Source organism: Pelodiscus sinensis, chromosome 4 (genome assembly GCF_049634645.1).
Source record: "Pelodiscus sinensis isolate JC-2024 chromosome 4, ASM4963464v1, whole genome shotgun sequence".
Lineage (NCBI taxonomy): Eukaryota > Metazoa > Chordata > Testudines > Trionychidae > Pelodiscus > Pelodiscus sinensis.
The window spans coordinates 103601257-103621316 of NC_134714.1; the positions used below are offsets into that span (position 1 = coordinate 103601257).

The window sequence follows — 20060 nt, forward strand, 5'->3', positions numbered from 1 at the left end:
TTGACCTGACCTGACAGACAAGACTACCAAGGGAGTCTTAGTACCAAACAAACAAGTATAACCAAGGTTGGTTTCTTCTATGCAGTACATTTACAATTGGGGGGAGGTAAGAGGAGGGGAGGGGAAAGAGTAGGGGATGGGAGGGAGTTGTATGGGGAGACCGAGGCGATCCTACTATGGGACTTATGCGAACATGCCCGTCAGGGCCTCTCGGATGTGCACCCCATCCTGGTGTGTCTGGCGGATGGAAGCTGTGTGGGGCTGTTAAAACGTCTGTGCCTTGGCTGCCATCCATGCAGGGAGAAAGGCCTCCCCACTCCGCTCCACAATGTTGTGGAGCATGCAGCACGCGGCCAGTACCACCGTTGCATTCCGCTCACCCATCTCGAGATGGGTGAGCAAACATTGGAAGCAGGCTTTTAAGCGGCCAAAGGCGAGCTCCACCTGATTTCGGGCCAGGTTGAGGCAGTCGTTGAACCGGGCTCGGTTCTGGTCTGGCTGCCCCGTGTAGGGCCGCATTAGCCAGGGCAGCAGAGGGTAGACTGCGTCCCCAACGATGCATATGGGCATAGGCACATCTCCGACAGTCAACTCCCGCCGGGGGAGCTAGGTGCCCGCCTTCAGCCTGCGAAACAGTCCGGAGTTGTGGAGGATGCAGGTGTCATGTGCCCTGCCAGACCAGCCCGCATAGACATCCAGGAAGCGGCCCTGGTGCTCCATGAGGGCCTGGAGAACAATCGAGCAGTACCCCTTCCTGTTCGTGAAATGGGCTGCTCGATGCTCCGGGGCCTGGACGGGGATGTGGGTTACATCCAGGGCTCCCCTGCAGTTGGGGAACCCGACGGCAGCGAAGCCGGCCAGCGTAGCGTCCACGTCGCACAGGCAGATCACTCTCGGGAGCAGGACATCATTGTGCGTGGATGACCTGCAGAAGGGTACAGAGAAACACAGGGGAACACATCACATAAGGCAGGGGTGAGTGTGCGCTCCATTGATCCCCTTCCCCCGTGATTCCCTCTGTCCTCACGCACACGCACACGCACACACACACCAGGGCCCCCTTGCCTCACGCCCCCTACCCCCACCAGCAGGCCTGTGCAAGGGAGGGATGGCCCAAACCCCTAGGTGATCCAGCCTGGAGTCTTGGCTGCCCCTGGGCATGGAGTGCAGCACCCTCCCCCTACCCCACTCCCCATTCCCCCTGGGATTTACCTCCATGACGATCACACCGACGGTGGATTTTCCCACCCTGAATTGTTGTGCCACCGATGTCCGGGGTGGCCAGCTTCCATAGCGCGATGGCGACCCTCTGGTGATGGGGATGGATGCATGCAGCCGGGTGGTGGCTCTCTGGAACGCAGGGGCGAGCCAGGCACACAGCTCCAGGAATGTCCGCTTTTGCATGCAGAAATTCCAGAGCCATTGCTGGTCGTCCCATTGCCCAAGGACCAGCTGCTCCCACCAGTCCGTACTGGTGTCCAGTCTCCAGATTGGCCTCTCCACGGTGGGGTGGGGATGCCACAGAGATGCCATGGCCTCCCTGGTGAGGGAGTCCAAAGTGGTCTGTGCCTCCCGGTCCTGGAACATGAGGGCACCAGCCTGGAGCACCAGCTGCAGGCACTCAAAAATGGCCGACAGGGGCCAGAGCAGGCACATGGCCACCCGTGGCTCCATGGCAGACAAAGCAAGACACAAGAAACCAAAACCAGGAAAAAGCACTAGGTGGCTAAAGGGTGGTGTCCAAAAGGCAGACGGCAACTACCAAAACTGCTAGGGCTGTCTGTCCCTGCAAGAGGTCCTAAACCACGAAGCAGGAGACAAACGGCTGTCCAGCGAGACCCCTTTAAGCACGTGTCTGAAAGGAGCTCCAGCCCCCGCCCCTGGAAAGGGCTAGTGCCCTTTTGCCCTCTTCAAAATGGTTCTAGGCTTCTGCTTTTGCGCAAAAGCGTCCAGCCAATAAAGACGCGCTTTTGCGCAAAAGCGCATCATTATAATGATAACTCCGGGATCAATCTAGATGCTCTTTTCAGCAAATACTTTTAACGGAAAAACTTTTCTGTTAAAAGTATTTCTGGAAAATCATGCCAGTCTAGACGCAGCCTCCAGGTATGAATGGGTGAAAATGAGATGAGAATCGTGTCATCAATTTTGCCTCTGATTTCTTTCTCTTTTTTTTTTTTTTTTTGGAACTGAGCAGGTTGTAAACTACATTGAGCGCAACATTTTTGTCTTAGAGCAAGTATATACTTATGGGAGTGGAGTGTGTGCAGTGAGCACTGCTCAGGTGTTGCTCCTTCTCCCTGGTGTCACACATTAGATCTACAGCAGGAGCATTGGGACACTGCCGGGAGTCCCACTGGCTAGGAGTTTTAGGCCCCTGTTTGCTGCTTCCAGGAAGAGGCCTGGGTCATAACTCCTTCCCTGGCTGCCTTTTGACAGCAGCCACTATTGCAGCACTGGAAACCCTTGGCAGGAGGGCGGGGACGGGGTGGTGGGAGGGGAGAAGTGCCTACTGCTTGGCTCCATCAGGGCTGGATCATCATGTCTGAGTGAGACTGAGAGTACTTTCATTCCCTCCACAGTGAGGAGGTTGGGATCACACATGTTTTGGCCTTGGCCGCGGTGAGCACAGCAGGTTCGTAAAGGACCACTTGATGGCCCTCTTGGGCCTCACAAAGGACAAGTGAGTGACATGGTTTCTGAGCTGTGCTAAATGTTCAAGATTTATGGGCAGAGTTGCTAGGTCAGTAGCCTCTAAATAGGTCCATGCAATTTTGTGCATGTACTTCTGTAGAGTCTATTCGTATACACTACTGATTATGTACCTACAATGGTAGATGCATTTGAGACTGTGCGTACCTGGGTAAAATTGTACCGCCTCAGAGATCCAATTCTGCAAGGAGCCGAATGCTTATCAGGTGGCATGCATAATACCAATTGAAACCAGCGGTAATCAACCTGAAAGGATGAGGCATGTCATTAGATTAGTCCTGCTAAATATGTGACCAATGATTTTCAAAGTACAGTGAAATTCTGTTACTAAGATCCATTTCCTCAGAAAGAGCATGGTATACAGCGCCATAAAACTGTCAGCCTCCCAAATCAGAAGCTCATGGAAGCAAATTTTCAAGATTTGGAGGGCAGAGGCATTATCAGGCATTCTGTGGTGAGGTAGTTCAGTCAAGTGGTACAGTAATTGACTAAAAGTGGCACTTCTGGCCTTTTGGAAATATCAAAGAAAATCAAAGGCTACATTCCAATCAAATCCTTACAACTAAAAGTCCTGTTATGAATAGAAGGGTGGGACAAACACATGAGCAGAAATAAAAGCTAGTTTATGGAAAGTAAAATTTGAAGCCAAAGGATCATACTACAAGTAGGGATCAGTAAAACGTTAATGCTACTGTAACTGCTACTTTCTTGTGTTAATACCAAGAGAACCTCTTTTCTTATATGATTTTCAGCCCAACTTAGGGTCAAGAGTCTGAGAGAATCATGTGAAGTTTGTCACAGGCAGTTTTGGGAAGTCAGCAATAGCAGCGTCAGTGGAGAGACAGATAAAATGAGCTCAGAAATTTACAACTATTTACATTTATATTATTTTATTTTATTTTCAGGTGCAGAAACCTCACCTTTCCCACTAGCCTTCCTGAGGTCAGCATTGTTTTCATATTTGTTAACGAAGCCCTCTCAGTGATTCTACGTTCCATTCATTCTGCTATTGACCGGACTCCTCCTTACCTGCTCAAAGAAATTATCTTAGTGGATGACAACAGTAATAATGGTAAGGGCTATCTTTGGAACATAGCTCTGGATTGTGTGTGACTAGTAGCACATTTCCTCAAGTTCTGACTTGCAGACATCCTGTTAGAGTTTCAGAGGGTGTGTTTGAGAATACCAGAGAATTGTTTGTTTTTTTCCCCTCTAGCCTTAGACCCTTCTCCTGGGACAAGTTTTGCCTTCAGATGTGCAAAAGTACTTGCCACTGACATCCAGTGAGAACAGAAGCAGAGAACAGAGCTTCATTCCCTATGTTTAATGGGCTCAGTACATTGATGTGTTTAATGTGCCCAGTGGGGGCTCTCGTACATTTCAAAGGAGGAATGCGGACGTGCCTGTCAACTAGTCGAGTAGTCAATGGAAATTCCATCGACAACTTGACTAGTCAATTAACTGCAAAGGTTGGGCTCTGCTAGGAGTTAATTTCAAACTCATAATATTTAAGTGGGATCAACATCCCTTCTTCTGAAGGAGAATGCCAAATGAAGGGCTTCTGTTCCACCTCTAGCCTTATGACAGCTCTTACCTGAGTCCCTGTTTCTGCATGCTGGGAGCCACAACTCTCTCTCTGGCATTCCTTGGACTTTTTTTTAGCAGAGCACAGACTGTAGCAGGCAAAATAAATATGCTCCTCACCCAAAGCTGAAACTCCCCTTCTCCACCTCTTTTTTTTAATTCTCTCTGTCAAGAAAAAGCTCAAATCCCAGCTTCAAACACATTTCCACATAAAACAACTAAATGTATGGTGTTAGCACCCTGGTTGCATGAGGATATTTAGGTCCATTCCAACCCTAATGAATAACGCTGTGTTTAGAGTCAACCAAGCCTGACCTACCTTTTCATGATTAGGTATTTTAAGGTGCAATATGGGTAAGATAGTATGCAGAATTTATGTGGTGATGGTCTTGATTTAGGGCACGATATGGGATGTAACAGTGCAACAGAGTGATCAAAAATCACAAATAATATAATAGCAAACTATGAGAGAACTAAATAAAATAAGCTGAGTGAATCAGAAATCACTCATGAATTTTTGGCTTGTTTATGCATTTCATTATGTAGCACTTGGACATTCCCTGGCACATGGTTGTATTGAGACAAAAAAAGGAGATGTTTTTACACAAGGAGAACGATAGGCTGGTCTTCCCTTCCTCTGAAATATGTGACCATCCAGACAGGAGAATGCAGACTCAGAGTTGATGGGAATAACTTTCTGGCATGGTTTAGGACAGGTGTTACCCTCACAGAGAGCCCCATTGGTTCCTGGAAAATCTCCATCCCATGCTACTTTTTTGTACCCACTCTCTTGCTTCATCAGTAGAGTCCATTGCCGGCAGCACGGGGCTTTCTCCACAAGCTGGCTAGCATTCTCTGTATTTTGGACTGAATTTTGATTACCACATTATGTATGCTGAGGCTTTGGGTATGAAGGGCTATTCAGTGGATGTGGATCAAGAAGGCTGGATCAGGGGATTGTGTTATTAGTTTAATTTTTTCTTTTACAATTTATTTACAATTTTCTTTGTCAGTTTAGATCAGCTGTTTGGGGTGTGCTTCCCAGCCTTTGGGTATGTCTACACTACAGCGCTAATTCGAACTAAGCTAATTCGAACTAATGCATCCAGACTAAAAAACTAGTTCGAATTAGCGTTTTGCTAATTCGAACTAGCATGTCCACACAGAGTGGACCCTGAACTGGGGTTAAGAATGGCCGGAAGCAGTGCCGGCAGGGCATGAGATGAGGACGTAGAGCGTGGAACTGCTGTCTCAAGCTAGCCGAGGGCTGTGCTTAAAGGGACCCAACCCCCACCCCGGACGGACAGTTCTCAGGAGTGGCCCGCTTGCAAAGCAGTCCTGGCTTGGATTGCCCGGAGTACCCACACTGGGCACATCACAGCACTCGGCCATCAGACCGGCTGCACTTGCCTCAGGCTGTCATCTGGGGAGAGGGGGCAATTGGGGGGGCTGCAGGAGAGGTTCCATCCCCAGAAGCCCACAGAGCCACCCCAGTCCTCCCCATCGGGAGCTCATACCCCATTCCTCCCTCACCTCCTTCCACTTACCCCCCCCAGCCCCCCTTCCTGATGTACAAAATAAAGGAAAATTGTGTTCAAAAATAGAATCTCTCTTTATTGAACAAAGCTCGGGGAGACTGGGAAAAGGAGGTGGGAGAGGGGAAGAGAGAGGGTGGGAGAGGGGAGGGCAACTACAATGATCAGAGGTTTGGAAGAGGTCCCATATGAAGAGAGGCTAAAGAGACTGGGACTTTTTAGTTTAGAAGAGAGAAGACGGAGGGGGGATAGGATAGAGGTCTATAAAAGCATGAGTTGGGTGGAGAGAGTGCATCAAGAAAAGTTCTTCATTAGTTCCCATAATAGAAGGAGTAGAGGACACCAAAGGAAAGGAATGGGTAACAGGCTTCAAACTAATAACAGAAAGTTGTTCTTCAAAAAGCAAAGAGTCAACCGGTGGAACTTCTTGCTGCAGGAGGCTGTGAAGGCTAGAATTAGAACAGCGTTTAAAGAGAAGTGAGATAAAGTGATGGAGGTTGGGTCCATGGAGTGGTATTAGCCAGGGGGTAGGAGAGGTGTCCCTGCCCAAAGTTTGTGGAAGACTGGAGAGGGATGGCACGAGACAAATGGCTTGGTCACTGTCTTTGGTCCATCCCCTCCAGGGTCCTTAGGGTTGGCCACTATCGGCAGACGGGCTACTGGGCTAGATGGACCTTTGGTCTGACCCAGGATGGCCATTGTAAGCTCAGGGCTCAGGGTCGGGGGTCTCAGTGGACCACCTTGATTTTCATGCCAATCTGCTCCTGGGTGGCCAGGCTGGCAGCTCTCCTGCCCTAGACGGCCACTTTCCTGTGCCTAGTGTGGAGGTCGTGGACGAGGTCCACGATCTCCGCACTAGACCAGGTGGGTGCCCGCCTCTTGCGGTCCCGGGCAAGCTCCCGGGAGCCGCCAGCCTGGTCCCGGGAAGAGGGGGAGGGCTGGGGGGCATCGGATGGCTGGCTCGAGCCGTGCCAGGTGCAGGGTCTGCTAGCTGGGTGCTGGCAGGCTTGCACCTGGCACGGGCATCGTAGCCAGCCCGTGCCCCTTTATGGAGTCCGGGGTTGGGGGGGGGGGGCAATAGAGTTTCCCTGGTGTTGGCCAGAGTGGTCACTAGGGCAAGCTGGGGTGGGCTAGCCTCCCACTAGTTGGAATTAAGGGGCTACACACCCCTTAATTCGAACTAGTAAGTTCAAACTAGTCTTAGTCCTCGTAGAATGAGGTTTACCTAGTTCGAACTAAGCGCTCCGCTAGTTCGAATTAAGTTCGAACTAGAGGAGCGCTAGTGTAGCGCCTATCAAAGTTAATTCGAACTGACGTCCGTTAGTTTGAATTAACTTTGTAGTGTAGATATACCCTTTGTGATTTAATCTTTTCTGGGGTTTGTGTTACTGAGAGATTGTGAGCATTGCTGCAAGTAAGATAAATGAGTTACTCGGGATTTCCCTGCAAAGTTTTCTGGCGAGACAAGAGCCTGCATTTGTGGTCTGAAGATTTCCCCCCAATATAGGCACTGCACATGTGCCCAGAACTGACTCCAGACTGTCAGATTTTTCAGTGAGATAACAGCAGTAACAGTCACAGGTGCCAGGGCAGGAGATATCACTGCAGTAGAGTTGACACTGATTAAAATAGAGACAGTATAGGGAGACCGGACAGGCTGCAAATAAATGTATACATTACTGAATGTCCTCCAGTGCTCGGATTCATTGGCAGTAAAGGATTTAAATCAATACAGTGATGTCTTTTTTCACTAGCTCAGGACCTTTGGTTTTGCTTCTTTAAAATCTGAGATGGAATTCCGGTCTGTCTTTTCACACTGGGCCCAAATCTTGGCCCTGTTGAAGCTGATAGCAAAACCTCCCAGCATTTGGCCTGCCTCGGACTTTCAGGAAATAGCCATTAATCATGAAGAAATAGCAGCAGAGAAACTGGGCCATATTTTTATTCTGTTAGGCTGATTTGGTCAACACAGTGTATGATTATGTTAACATGTTAATGTGCATGTCCAACGTCTTTATGTTTATCTTGAACAATATATACCACAGTAGTTTCTTTTACTAAAACTCACTGAAGTTCTTCAAGTTCCCCATTATGCTTAAGAAGACCTCAATTTATCTTTTTGTGAAGACTTTGCCTCTTGAAGTTGCTTCTAAAACCTTGTTTCTCACCAGAAGTTGGTCTAATAACAGATATTACCTCACCCATCTGCTCTTTCTAAAACACTACAGTGTTATTTAAAACATTTAACAGAGCTCCAAACTCTGGTATAATAAAACAGTTTGTAGTGTTTTATGTAAACATTTCAAGTGTCGTCAACTCTTATGGAATTCTCATAAGCATACTATTAAATGTGAAATGTTTCTGTCGTACCTCGGTGTTCTTGTACCTCGTTACCTTCGGTGGTCTGGACTGTCAGTGTCAGCGTCGTCTGGTCAGGGTTGTCCTGGCGCGCTCCTGACAGGACCTCTACTCCATTGTTAAACTTTCGGCTGTGTGCGTAACAATCGGTACTCCCTTTATCTAGAGCGTTAGACCCCGTGCACTTGGGTCAACACAAGAGATCTCTGAGAGGCCCCGGAAACGACAGATGCAGGCAAGGTTTGAAATCAATCGAGCAGGTTTATTGTCAAATGTGAAGCTCTACCAGTTGGTAACAGAGATCAGTACAATGTTACACCACTGGGCACTATGGCCCGCGTTGACAAGGTACCAACACCGGGCAGGCCTATTGCCATATAACAGATATTAACAGCAGTTAGTCAAAGTTAAGCTTCTGTGCACTCTGTAAGTTTAGGCAATGACACCTGCCGTTCAGGTGCCTAGTGCACACCCTCCCCCCCCCATGTCGGCCGGAGAGCACCCGCTGCGGTGTCCTTTTATAGACCAGTACAAACAACTTACATCATTTCTCTACGTACCAGGTTACCACCCTCTGTTGCCTAGTTACCACCCCTCACCTTATGGAAGGGGGGCTCACTTACTATCCTTCATGCTGTCAATTCCGACCTGGTCCCGAAACTAGGTCGATATGTGCATTAGTTTTTAGGGAGTTTTTGTACCAAGACATTTCTTATTAAGATGTTCCAATACTCCCCTTTGGCTTATAGTCTGTACCCAGTGCCTCCCTGTGTCCTTCCATGCTCGACCTAACTTACACAATCGCACAGTTATCAATAGGGCCTCTTTCTTGGCTCCTGTTACTGAACCAAAGTCTTGCTCACTAGATTGCAGGCCTGTTGCTGTTTTCATGTTACAGGCTTCTATTTAGGCCTGCTGACTCCATGTTACTGACCCTCAACTTACTACAGTTTCATGTGTGCTATGTGTTATGAGGTAATTCTTTGTTAAAATGAAATTTTAATTAAACCCACAGAAAGCATTTCCATCACTAGGTACATACTTAGAATAAGCACATGTTAAAAAACAAACTAAGCCTATGCTGATGATTACAGAGAAATTGTGCCAGACTCTGATCTTGGGTACATTGGTGTAGATGTGGAGTAATGCCATTGTCATTGCGATTGCTGCTGCTCAAGTATAATTTTACAGCAGCCATTCTACACCTGGGGATTGCTGGAATACAATGTGCTCTGCCCACACCCTCAGCCATTTGCAGGCTCACCAGTGGGATGGGGCAAAGAAGCAAGTGTCATGGGGCCTAACTATTCTAAAGGGCCCAGGGTTCCCGGCTACTAGGGCACCAGAGAGGCCTGGAGCTTCTTGCCCTTTAAATCATTGCTGGAGAACCACTCAGGCTACATCTAGACTACAGGCTTCTTGTGCAAGAAGCTTTTTTTGGAAGAGAGTGTCCAGACTGCCTGGACGCTCTCGCTCATGTAAGCTGGGATTGGTATGATCGGAGTAGCCACCGGGGTACCTGTACTTTTTCCTCTTTCCTCTTCTTCCAAAAGAACTCCCTCTTCCCCGTCCACACACACCTTTTTGTGAAAGAGCTCTTTCGCAAAAAGGCTTCTTCCTCATAGAATGCGGATTACCATTTCCTGAAAAACCCCTCTGTTCTTTCAATTTACTATTGAAAGAATGTGCTTGTAGTGTGGACGTAACTCAAGTTTTGTCAGAAAACTGTGTGGTCTAGACATAGACTCAGTGTGCTCCATCTAGCTCTGAGAGGGGGCAGTGATGTGGGCTGGATGCCTCAGTCCCACCCCTTCTGTTTGAAGCCCTGCTTCTTCTGGGAGTTGGGGGCCATCCCCCATTCCCTGCCAACCTTGTCAAGGGGCCTGGCAAGTCTTGTTGGCTCTGCTGGCCATTCCTCTCCTCCTCTGGTGTGGTGGTGGTGGGATAAAGATCTTCTGTGCCAATAGACTCCTTACTGGCAATTTAAGTAAGCTTTCCAGCCCCTTGCAGCACGTGAGGGCCAGGGTCAAACTCACTGTGTGTACCTCTGTGTGATGTTTCTCATACGTAGAGTTGAGAAGAAGGATCAAAGAATTCAAAGCGCAAGTGGTGGTCTCGTCCATCCTCCCTGTTAAAGGGAAAGGACTGGGTAGGGATTGTCGAGTTGAGGAAGTAAATGTGTGGTTGTGCAAGTGGTGTTAGAGAGAGGGCCTTGGTTTCTTTGACCATGGGACTCTATTCCAGGCACAAGGATTGTTAGGAAGAGATGGAGGTGGAACCAACTGGGGTGATGTTGTGGTTGGAGTCTGCTATGGGCCGCCGAATCAGGTGGATGAGGTAGATATGGCTTTTTTCGGACAACTGAGAGAAGTTTCCAGATCGCAGGCCCTGGTTCTCATGGGGGACTTTCATCCTCCAGACATCTGATGGGAGACCAATACGGCAGTACACAGACAATCCAGGAAGTTTTTGGAGAATATTGGGGATAACTTCTTGGTACAAGTACTGAAGAATCTGACCAGGGGTCGTGAGCAGTTTGACCTGCTGCTTACAAATAGGGAGGACTAATAGGGGAAGTAGAGATGAGTGACAACCTGGGAAGCAGTGTTCATGAGATGGTAAATTTCAGGATCCTGACCAAAGGAAGAAAAGAGATTAGTAAAATACACACTTGGACTTCAGAAGAGCAGACTTCAACTCCCTCAGAGATCTCTGGGATGCTAACATGAAGGGGAAAGGAGCCCAGGGCAGGTGGCAGTATTTAAAGAAGCTTTATTGAAGGCACAGAAAGAAACCATTCCAATGCGTAGCAAGAGAAGCAAATATGGTAGGTGATTGGACTGGATTACTGGGGAAAACCTTGGTGAACTTAAGCACAAAAAGGGAGATTACAAAAAGTGGAAACTTGGACAGATGACTGGGGAGGGGTATAAATGTATAGCTCGAGAATGCAGAGGAGTTATCAGGAAGGCGAAAGCGCAACTGGAATTGCAACTTGCAAAGGGTGAAGGATAACAAGAAAGGTTTCTATAGGCATGTTAGCAAAAAGAAGGTGGTCAGAGAGGGTGTGGGGCTCCTACTGGAAGAGGTAACCTAGTGATAGATGATGTGGGGAAAGCTGAAGTACTCAATGCTTTCTTTGCCTCTGTCTTCACGGACAAGGTCAGCTCCCAGACTAATGCGCTAAGTGACGCAATATGGGATGAAGGTGAACAGCCCTTGGTGGGGAAAGAACAAGCTAGGAACTATTTTAAAAAGCTAAATGTACATAAATCCATGGGTCTGGACTTAATACATCCAAGGGTACTGAGGGAGTTGGCAAATGTCATTGAGGAGTCTTTGGCCATTATCTTTGAAAAGTCGTGGAGATCGGGAGAGATCCCAGATGATTGGAAAAAGGCAAATGTAGTGCCCATCTTTAAAAAAGGGAAGAAGGATGATTCAGGGAACTATAGGCCGGCCAGTCTTACCACAGTCCCTGGAAAAATCATGGAGGGGATCCTCAAGGAATCCATTTTTAAGCACTTGGAAGAGGGGAAGATGATCAGGAATAGTCAGCATGGATTCAACAAAGGGCAAGTCATGCCTGACCAATCTGATTAGCTTCTATGATGATGTAATTGGCTCTGTGGATATGAGAAAGTCAGTTGATGTGATATACCTTGACTTTAGCAAGGCTTTTGATATGGTCTCCCACAATGTTCTTGCCAGCAAGTTAAGGGAATGTGGATTGGATAAATCGATGGTAAGATGGATAGAAAGCTTGCTGGAAGGTCAGGCCTACCGGATAGTGATCAACGGCTTGATGTCAGGACGGTGGTCAGTTTCTAGCAGATAGCGCCAAGGTTTGGTTCTGGGACTGGTTTTGTTCAACAACTTTATTAATGACCTGGATGAGGGGATGGATTGCACTCTGAGCAAGTTTGCAGATGACACTAAACTAGGGGGTGAGGTAGATACACTGAAGGTCAGGGATAGAGTCCAGAGCGACTTAGACAAATTGGAGGATTGGGCCACAAGAAATCTGATGAGGTTCAACAAGTACAAGTGTAGAGTCCTGCACTTGGGACGGAAGAATCCCAAGCACTGTTACAGGCTGAGGACTAAGGGTATGTCTACACGACAGTGCTAATTCGAACTAATTTAGTTCGAATTAGTTAATTCGAACTAAGCTAATTCGAACTAGCGCATCTAGAACTAAAAACTAGTTTGAATTAGCGTTTGCTAATTCGAACTAGCGCGTCCACACTGATTGGACGCGGGGGCATTTAAGGGCAGCTGAAACTGGTTCTGGCAGGGCATCAGGTCAGTAGTTGCTTTGTGTGGCTGCTGTCTGAGGCTATCTGAGGCTCAAGCTTAAAGGGACCCCCCTGGAGAGCCGGTTCTCAGCTTTTCCTGCTTCCTTGCCAACCTCGCCGAGGGACAGCAAAGCGTTGGTCTCTGTGCCCGTCTGTGTCAGTGCTTCCCTTTGGGGGGGGCCGCCACAGGTGGCAACATGGAGCCACAGCTCGCCCTGCACCTTCTGGTGTGCTTTCTGGACTTGCTGCTGCAAGCCTGCCACCAATGGCTCGAGGCTGCCTGGCACCTCCTGGTACACGTCAGCCTCCTGCCTCTCCGCCTGGCCGCCCTGGGGGCCGTGGAGAAGCCGCGGCAGCGCCCCTGCACCGGCGTGCCCCGCCGCATCTGGCGTCTGGACACCAGCACCGACTGGTGGGACCGCATCGTCCTGGAGCGCTGGGAGGACCGACAGTGAACCCAGAACTTCAGGATGAGGAGGGACACCTTCCTGGAGCTCTGCGAGTGGCTCGCCCCTGCCCTGCGCAGAAGGGACACTCGCATGAGACCCGCCATCCCCCTCCAGAAGCGGGTGGCCATCGCCCTCTGGAAGCTCTCCACGCCGGACAGCTACCGATCCGTCGGGAACCAGTTCGGCATGGGGAGATTCACCATCGGAGCGGTGCTCATGCAGGTATGGCACTCGTCGGCCACCGAGCTGGGTGGAGGGGAGCTGCGAGGAGGGGATGGGCCGCCCCAGGGACAAAGGGGGGGGCGGGAGGAGGCGAAAGCGCCCCGCACTGGAGTGGTCGGTCTGTCCCGGCCATACTACACACTGCCAGGGGGGTTGCTTCCGGGAGTGGGGCGCTGGGCACTGCCAGGGCACGAATGCTCCCAGCCACCCGGGCGCCCCACTGATTGGCGCTTTGCTGTGTCTCTCTCCGCAGGTGGTCAAGGCCATCAACCGGGTGCTGCTCCGCAGGGTGGTCCGCCTCGCCGACCCGGACGCCGTCATCCGGGGGTTCGGCGCCCTCGGCTTCCCCAACTGCGGTGGGGCCATCGAAGGGACGCACATCCCCATCCGTGCTCCGGAACACCAGGCATCCCGTTACGTGAACCGCAAGGGGTACTTCTCCGTGATCCTGCAGGCCGTGTGTGACCACCGGGGACAGTTCACGGACATTAATGTGGGCTGGTCCGGCAAAGCACACGACGCCCGGGTGTACCGCAACTCCTCCGTGTGCCAGCGGCTGCAGGCCGGGACCTTCTTCCCCGACGGCCACATCAGGGTCGGGGACGTGGACATGCCCTTGTGACTGGTGGGGGATGCCGCTTACCCACTGCAGCCGTGGCTGATGAAGCCCTCAATCCCTCCCGCCAGGCCTTCAATGCCAGGCTGACCGGGGCCCGCATCGTGGTGAAGGGGGCCTTCGGGCCACTGAAAGCCCGCTTTCAATGCCTCCTCACCCGTCTGGACCTGGCCAAGCACAACATCCCTCCCGTGGTGGCAGCATGTTGTGTGCTCCACAATTTGTGTGAGCAAAAGGGGGAGGCTTTCCTGCCAGCCTGGATGGCTGAGGCTGATCGCATGGCTGGACACTACGGTCAGCCCCGCACCGCCGCCATCCGGGAAGCCCAGCGGGGGGCCGTCCGGATCCGGGAAGCCCTGCGGGAGAGCTTCCTGGTGGAGGAGGAGGACTGATCTCTCCCTGCATGCCCCACTGGGGCCTTCTTCCACCCTACCCCCCTTCCCCTTTCACCTCCCTACCTACTGTAAAATAAAGACACCTGTTTTTCAAACAAAAACGTATGTTTATTTAAGATAAGTGGGGTGGGGAGAGGGAGGGGGGAGTGTGGGAGAGGGGAGGGGGAAACCTGGGACGAGGGAGCTGGAAGGGGAGGGAAGGGAGGAAGGGAAAGGAAAGCTCAGGGGTGGGAGTCCGGCTGCCTCTCCCATCTCGCCACACTGCGGGTCCGGGGGCGTCGGTGGGAAATGGTTGTGGAGGGGGGGGCAGGAGGGACAGGGGGTGTGGAGGAAGCAGGAGCGGAAGCAGGAGCGGGAGCAGGGGGAGCAGGAGGAGCAGGGGGAGGAGGAAATGGGAAGCGGTCGAGCAGGCTCTGGAGGTGGCCTCGCAGGGTACGGCCCTGCTCCTCCAGGGCCTCCAGACTCCTCCGGCGCAGCCTCAGGTCCTCCTGGACCCAGTGGTCCTGGGTGCGGAGCTGGTGATCCATGAACTGGAGGTGCCGCCTTTGGTGGTACTCCTCATTCCTGGCTCTCCTGCTTGCCCGGGCACGGGCAGCTGCTGCAGGCGGGGTGGTGCACCCTGCAGGCCCAGGTGTTGCAGTTGTGGTGCAACAAGACCAGCGGTCAATTACCCCAGGGGCCCGGGTGTGTGAAACCCAGCTCCCCTCTGCAAGGCCAGACCCCCTGCAGGATCCCCAGCTGCTGCTCCTTGGTGGGCAAGGCCCAGGCGCACGGTCCCGGGGCTCCCTCTCACCCCAGCCCCCCGTACACATAAGGGGAACACGATGGTACTCACATGTGGACGCTTCCCCGGCCTCGGACGACACAGGCGAGCAGCTCTGTGGGGTGCCTCGGGGGCAGGCTGGCGGCAGGCTCCTGGCTCTCAGAGCCCTCCTCTTCCTCCTCCGTCTCCTGGAGCGGGCCCTCTGCCCCGGGGTCTATCACGTCCCAGGGGCAGGGACGGCATGAGCCCCCAGGAGGCGGTCCAGGGCGTGGAAGTGGGGGCAGGCCTCCGGGTCGGCCCCTGGCTGGCAGGCCCGGGAGTAGGACTGCCGCAGGTCTTTGACCTTGCAGCGCACCTGCTCCTGGCTGCGCTGGTGGCCCCTGGCGACCAGGCTGGCAGCCATGCAGCCGTAGATGGCTGCGTTCCTGTGGCTAGTGCGGAGATCGTGGACATTGGAGGCTTCCCCCCAAACCTCGATGAGGTCCACGATCTCCGCACATGACCAAGCGGGCGCCCGCCTTTTGTGCCCCCGGGCAGGCTCCTGGGAGCTGCCAGGCTGGTCCTGGGGAGCACTGGAGGGCTGGGTGGCACAAACTGTGTAGCCAGCCCATGGCCCTTTAAGGGCTCCGGGACCAGGGGGGGGGGGGCAATAGAGTTTCCCTGGTGTTGGCCAGAGTGGCCACCAGGGAAACCTGGGAAGCCTTAGCCTCCCACTAGTTCGAATTAAGGGTCTACACAGCCCTTAATTCGAACTAGCTAGTTCGAACTAGGCTTAATCCTCGTAAAATGAGGTTTACCTAGTTCGAACTAAGCGCTCCGTTAGCTCGAATTAAGTTCGAACTAACGGAGCGCTAGTGTAGCGCCTATGAAAGTTAGTTCGAACTAACGTCTGTTAGTTCGAACTAACTTTGTAGTGTAGACATACCCCAACTGATTAAGTAGCAGTTCTGCAGCAAAGAACCTGGGGATTAGAGTGGATGAGAAGCTGGATATGTGTCAACTGTGTGCCCTTGTAGCCAAGAAGGTTAATGCTATGTTAGGTTGCATTAAGAGGAGCATTTCCAGTAGATACTGAGATGTGATTATTCCTCTTTATTCGGCTTTGGTGAGGGCAAATCTGGAGTATTGTGTCCAGTTCTGGGCCCCCCCAATTACAGGAAGGATGTGGATGCTTTGGAGAGGGGTCCAGCGGAGGGTGACCAAAATGATTAGGGGGTTGGAGCATATGACGTACGAGGAGAGGCTGAGGGAGTTGGGTCTATTTAGTCTGCAGAAGAGAAAAGTGAAGGGAGATTTGATAGCAGCCTTCAAATTCCTTTACAGAGGTTCCAAAGAGAATGGTGAAAGGCTGTTCACAGTAGTGATGGATGGAAGAACAAGGAACAATGGTCTCAAGTTGTGGTGGGAGAGGTCCAGGTTGGATATGCGGAAAAACTATTTCACTTGGGTGGTGAAGCACTGGAATGGGTTACCTAGATACGTAGAGGAGTCTCCTTCCATAGAGGTGTTGAAGTCTTGGCTTGACAAAGCCCTGGCTGGGTTGATTTAATTGGGATTGGTCCTGCCTTGGGCAGGGGGCTGGACTTGATGGCCTTCTGAGGTCTCTTCCAGCTCTATGGTTCTATGATTCTATGATGTGCACTGTACATAGGAAGCTCATTGGTGACCAGATTGGGCCATTCTGTTTGGTGAGGGCGTTGGGTTTGGGGTGTTTTTTTAACACATCTTAAATTAGTAGAGAAAAAATGTACATTACAGCAATAATTATTATGCCATATGGTCACTTTTTAAATTACAGTTTGTAATGAGCACTGCAGCAAATTTCATAAGGTTTCTCTCTTTTTCTTTGAATGATCACTTATGAATAAAATCTCCTAACACACACAATATAACAATTCACTGTCTGCTCTGAGAATTCTGTGAGCACAGTATTGAATTGCAGTAGTGATATTTGGTATCACAGTATGCTAATTTTATGACTTATGTTGTCAAAGATAATTAGCAGATAACAGAAAAAAATGGGTCGTCTGCAATTGTATCACCTGTGAGAGATCTAAGATATAATCCTCCCAATGCTGAATAAAGGGTTTTTCAGAAACATCAAGATGCTTACATTTCCATTAGAAACTGGCATCACTCTCCTGGGGTGGTTTTTCTGTAACATATACACAGAAAGAGGAAATTGGATGAATTCTTATCTTAACACTGTTGATATAAATAGATTAGACCTTTGAGGTTCACCTATTTTAAACATCATGCTCACAGGATTTAAAGACCATTTGACCAGGGCAGATCAAAGAAAGCAATTTGAGAGCGTGGTTTCCAAACTCATTTACAGGCATCTCGTAGGAAAGCCTATTCTTATTAAGAGAATTCCAGGTCTAATTTGCTTTGGTAAATAGTAATGTCAGGCCATAAACATTATAAGATTGGCTTAAAAATCATGAGAGTTTATAAATAATACATTTTAGCTTCTTTTTTTCTTTTCCTTATGGTTTTTAAAGCTATTAATGTTTGTAATGAAATCTTTTTCATTGTCAGGAGATTTAAGAAAAACACCAATTATCATAAGTCTGACTTGTTTTTATTGTGAGTTGGCAACACTACATAAGAGACCAGAAGAGTTTGGATAAAGTATTGGCTCTTTATCTGAATCAGCCCAAACTGAATCCTCTGACTTTCCTTATTGGCAGTAAAACTTCGTTGAGCTGAATCATTTCAGAAAAATAGTTCATGCTAGTATGACTTAACCATAATTGGAGTGGCCTGTACACCGGAGATTTAGGCTCTTCCGTTGTTTTTGTTTTTTTCAAAGGGCTTGGTTTTACAGTGGCAAATACAAATAGGATAGAATGGGGATATGACATTGTAGCACTGCTTGGGGGAGGTCTTGCTCTTGCTGAAGTGAATAAGGATTTGGTACTGATTTCAAAGGGACCCAGACTTCATATTGGGTTGAGAGAAAATGTTTGAAAATGGTTGTGTTTAATCTACTTTGGCCAAGCAAACTGTGAAGCTTGAAGTGCATCCTGGCACCTGTGCAGACCACTGCCAATGCCTCTTCAAACACACGACAGACAAAAAAACCAGAAGCATACCTTAAGCAGTGACCATCTGCTTCCACAAAGAGGGCTAGACAGAAGAGCTGGCCAGATAACTTGGCACAGAGCATGGGAAGAGAAGATCACTCTCAACTACCTGGGAAAGCGGTCACATTAGCATGTTCACTCAGGATGAGGTCTCGTTCTGTGCAGGGGGAGCTCAAGTGTCATGCTTTGATTTCCCTACTGTGAATGACTGCCCATGTGGCAATGCAGCAATGGAAATGTCTGCTCTGTCCTCTTTCTGGAGGGTTCCTAGGGTACTGTGTGAAGATTGTGCTGCAGAGGAAGATGATTGGGATTACCAGCAGGGATAGCGATGGCAGCCTGGAATGAAACTCTGCCTCCGTGTTTGAAGATAAGGTGAGACAGTGAGTGCAAACAGAGATAAACATGATGGCAGTAAAGAAAGGAAGGCCATTGAGGAATGTGGTTACCATCCCCAATCTGCCCCGCTCCTTTTCATCTCTTCAACCATCATTCTTCTTCATCCACATTTTTATTTCTCACACATTCACTCCTTCCTTCTTCCTCATCCATTCACAATCCCCATAGCTTATCTTTTATTATTCATCAGTTTACTTTCCTCTCCTTATTCAGTTTTTCCAGTGTTTCTTCTTCCTTCTTTTATGCCCCCACTTTTCATCCAATGTACCTATCCCTTCTCCCCTATTAATCCCTCACTTCTGTTTGTCTCCCTAGGCATGTCTAGTTGTTTCAAAATGACTAAATTCATGTTGCCTTATTCATGTTGCCAGATTTAACAAAATCAAAATAGCATGTCCCCACTATGGAGAAGCATGGAAATTAGTCAAAATTATTTTAAAATAGTGCGTCCACACTGACTGGAGCCTGCCTCAGACTTAGAGCCCCAAGAAGCACTCTGCAGAGGGCACCACAGGTAGGGCACCACTTGGTCAGCGGCTGCTGGGTCAGCAACATGTGCTTTTAGGGGCCACTCTCTACAGCTGCATCTCACATGCCACTTCTCTACTGCCTCCTTCCTTGTGGGACACAAAATGGATGCAGTGTGCTTTGGTTGCCCTTGCAGAGGCCACAACTCTCACACCATGGAGCCGGAGCTGCTGTAAAGCAGTGCCAGGATCATGGGCCTTGTGCTGCGCCTCATGGCATAATACTTTCAGACTGCCCACATGTTGCTCCAGCAGGATGAGGACCACCCCGGACCACAGGTCCTGACCATGCAATGCTCCTCAATCCTCTAGACAGCACGGAACACCGCTTCTGGTGTTGAGGGAGACCAGTTCAGACTCGGGGAACTGCATCATCCTGGAGCTATGGGATGAGCAGCCGTGGTGGCAGAACTTCCACATGTAGGAGGCCACCTTTCTCAAGCTCTGTGAGTGACTCACCCCTGCCCTCAGGCAACAGGACACCTGATTGAGACAGGTGCAGAAGCGTGTGGAAGCTGGCCATGCCAGACAGCTACCGCTCAGTTGGGAACCAGTTTGGTGCAGGGAAATCCACAGTTGGGGACATGCTCATACAACTAGTGAAGGCCATTAAGCAGGTGCTGCTATGGCAGGTTGTCACTCTGTGCAACATGGATACCACTGTGGATGGCTTTGCCACCATGGGCTTCCCCAACAGCAGGGGAGGCATAGACAGCATGCACATCCCCATCCTTGTCCCCGAACACCATGCCTTGGACTACATCTACAGGAAGGGGTATTCCTCCAAGTGCTGCAGGCCCTCAAGGGATGCTTCATCGACACTGATGGTGGCTGGTGTGGCAAGGTGCACAACACCCACATCTTCCAGAACTCCTGCCTCTTTCAAAAGATGCGCACCGGCACTTTTTTCCCCTAACCGCACCATCAGAGTTGGGGAGGTGGACATGACCGTTTGCATCCTGGGTGATACAGCCTGGGTGACCCTAGCTCATGAAGCCCTACCCAGGCAGCTTGGACCCCACCAAGAAGCACTTCAATGCCAGGCTGAGCAGATGCCGCATGGTGGTGGAGCGTGCGTTCGGCCATTTAAAGGGGAGGTTCCTGAGTCTTCTC

General features: G+C 50.1%; 2 protein-coding genes across 12 annotated transcripts in view; both read left to right on the forward strand.

Annotated features, from left to right (window-relative positions):
* GALNT18 (polypeptide N-acetylgalactosaminyltransferase 18) overlaps positions 1-20060 on the forward strand; it is a 938084-nt gene that overhangs the window by 321855 nt on the left and 596169 nt on the right. For all 11 annotated transcript variants that reach the window (XR_012903608.1, XR_012903609.1, XM_075927905.1 and 8 more), the window contains one exon: positions 3618-3784. Coding sequence is in view for 9 of the 11 variants with exons in the window: in XM_075927905.1 (XP_075784020.1) it covers positions 3618-3784 (167 nt within the window). In the remaining 2 variants the exon portion in view is untranslated. The remainder of the gene's footprint in view (positions 1-3617; positions 3785-20060) is intronic.
* Positions 6789-19371, forward strand: LOC142829029 (uncharacterized). The gene is made up of 3 exons (XM_075926095.1): positions 6789-13158; positions 13412-13590; positions 19260-19371. The coding sequence occupies exons 1-3, from the start codon at positions 12958-12960 to the stop codon at positions 19369-19371; spliced, it is 492 nt and encodes a 163-aa protein (XP_075782210.1). The 5' UTR covers positions 6789-12957.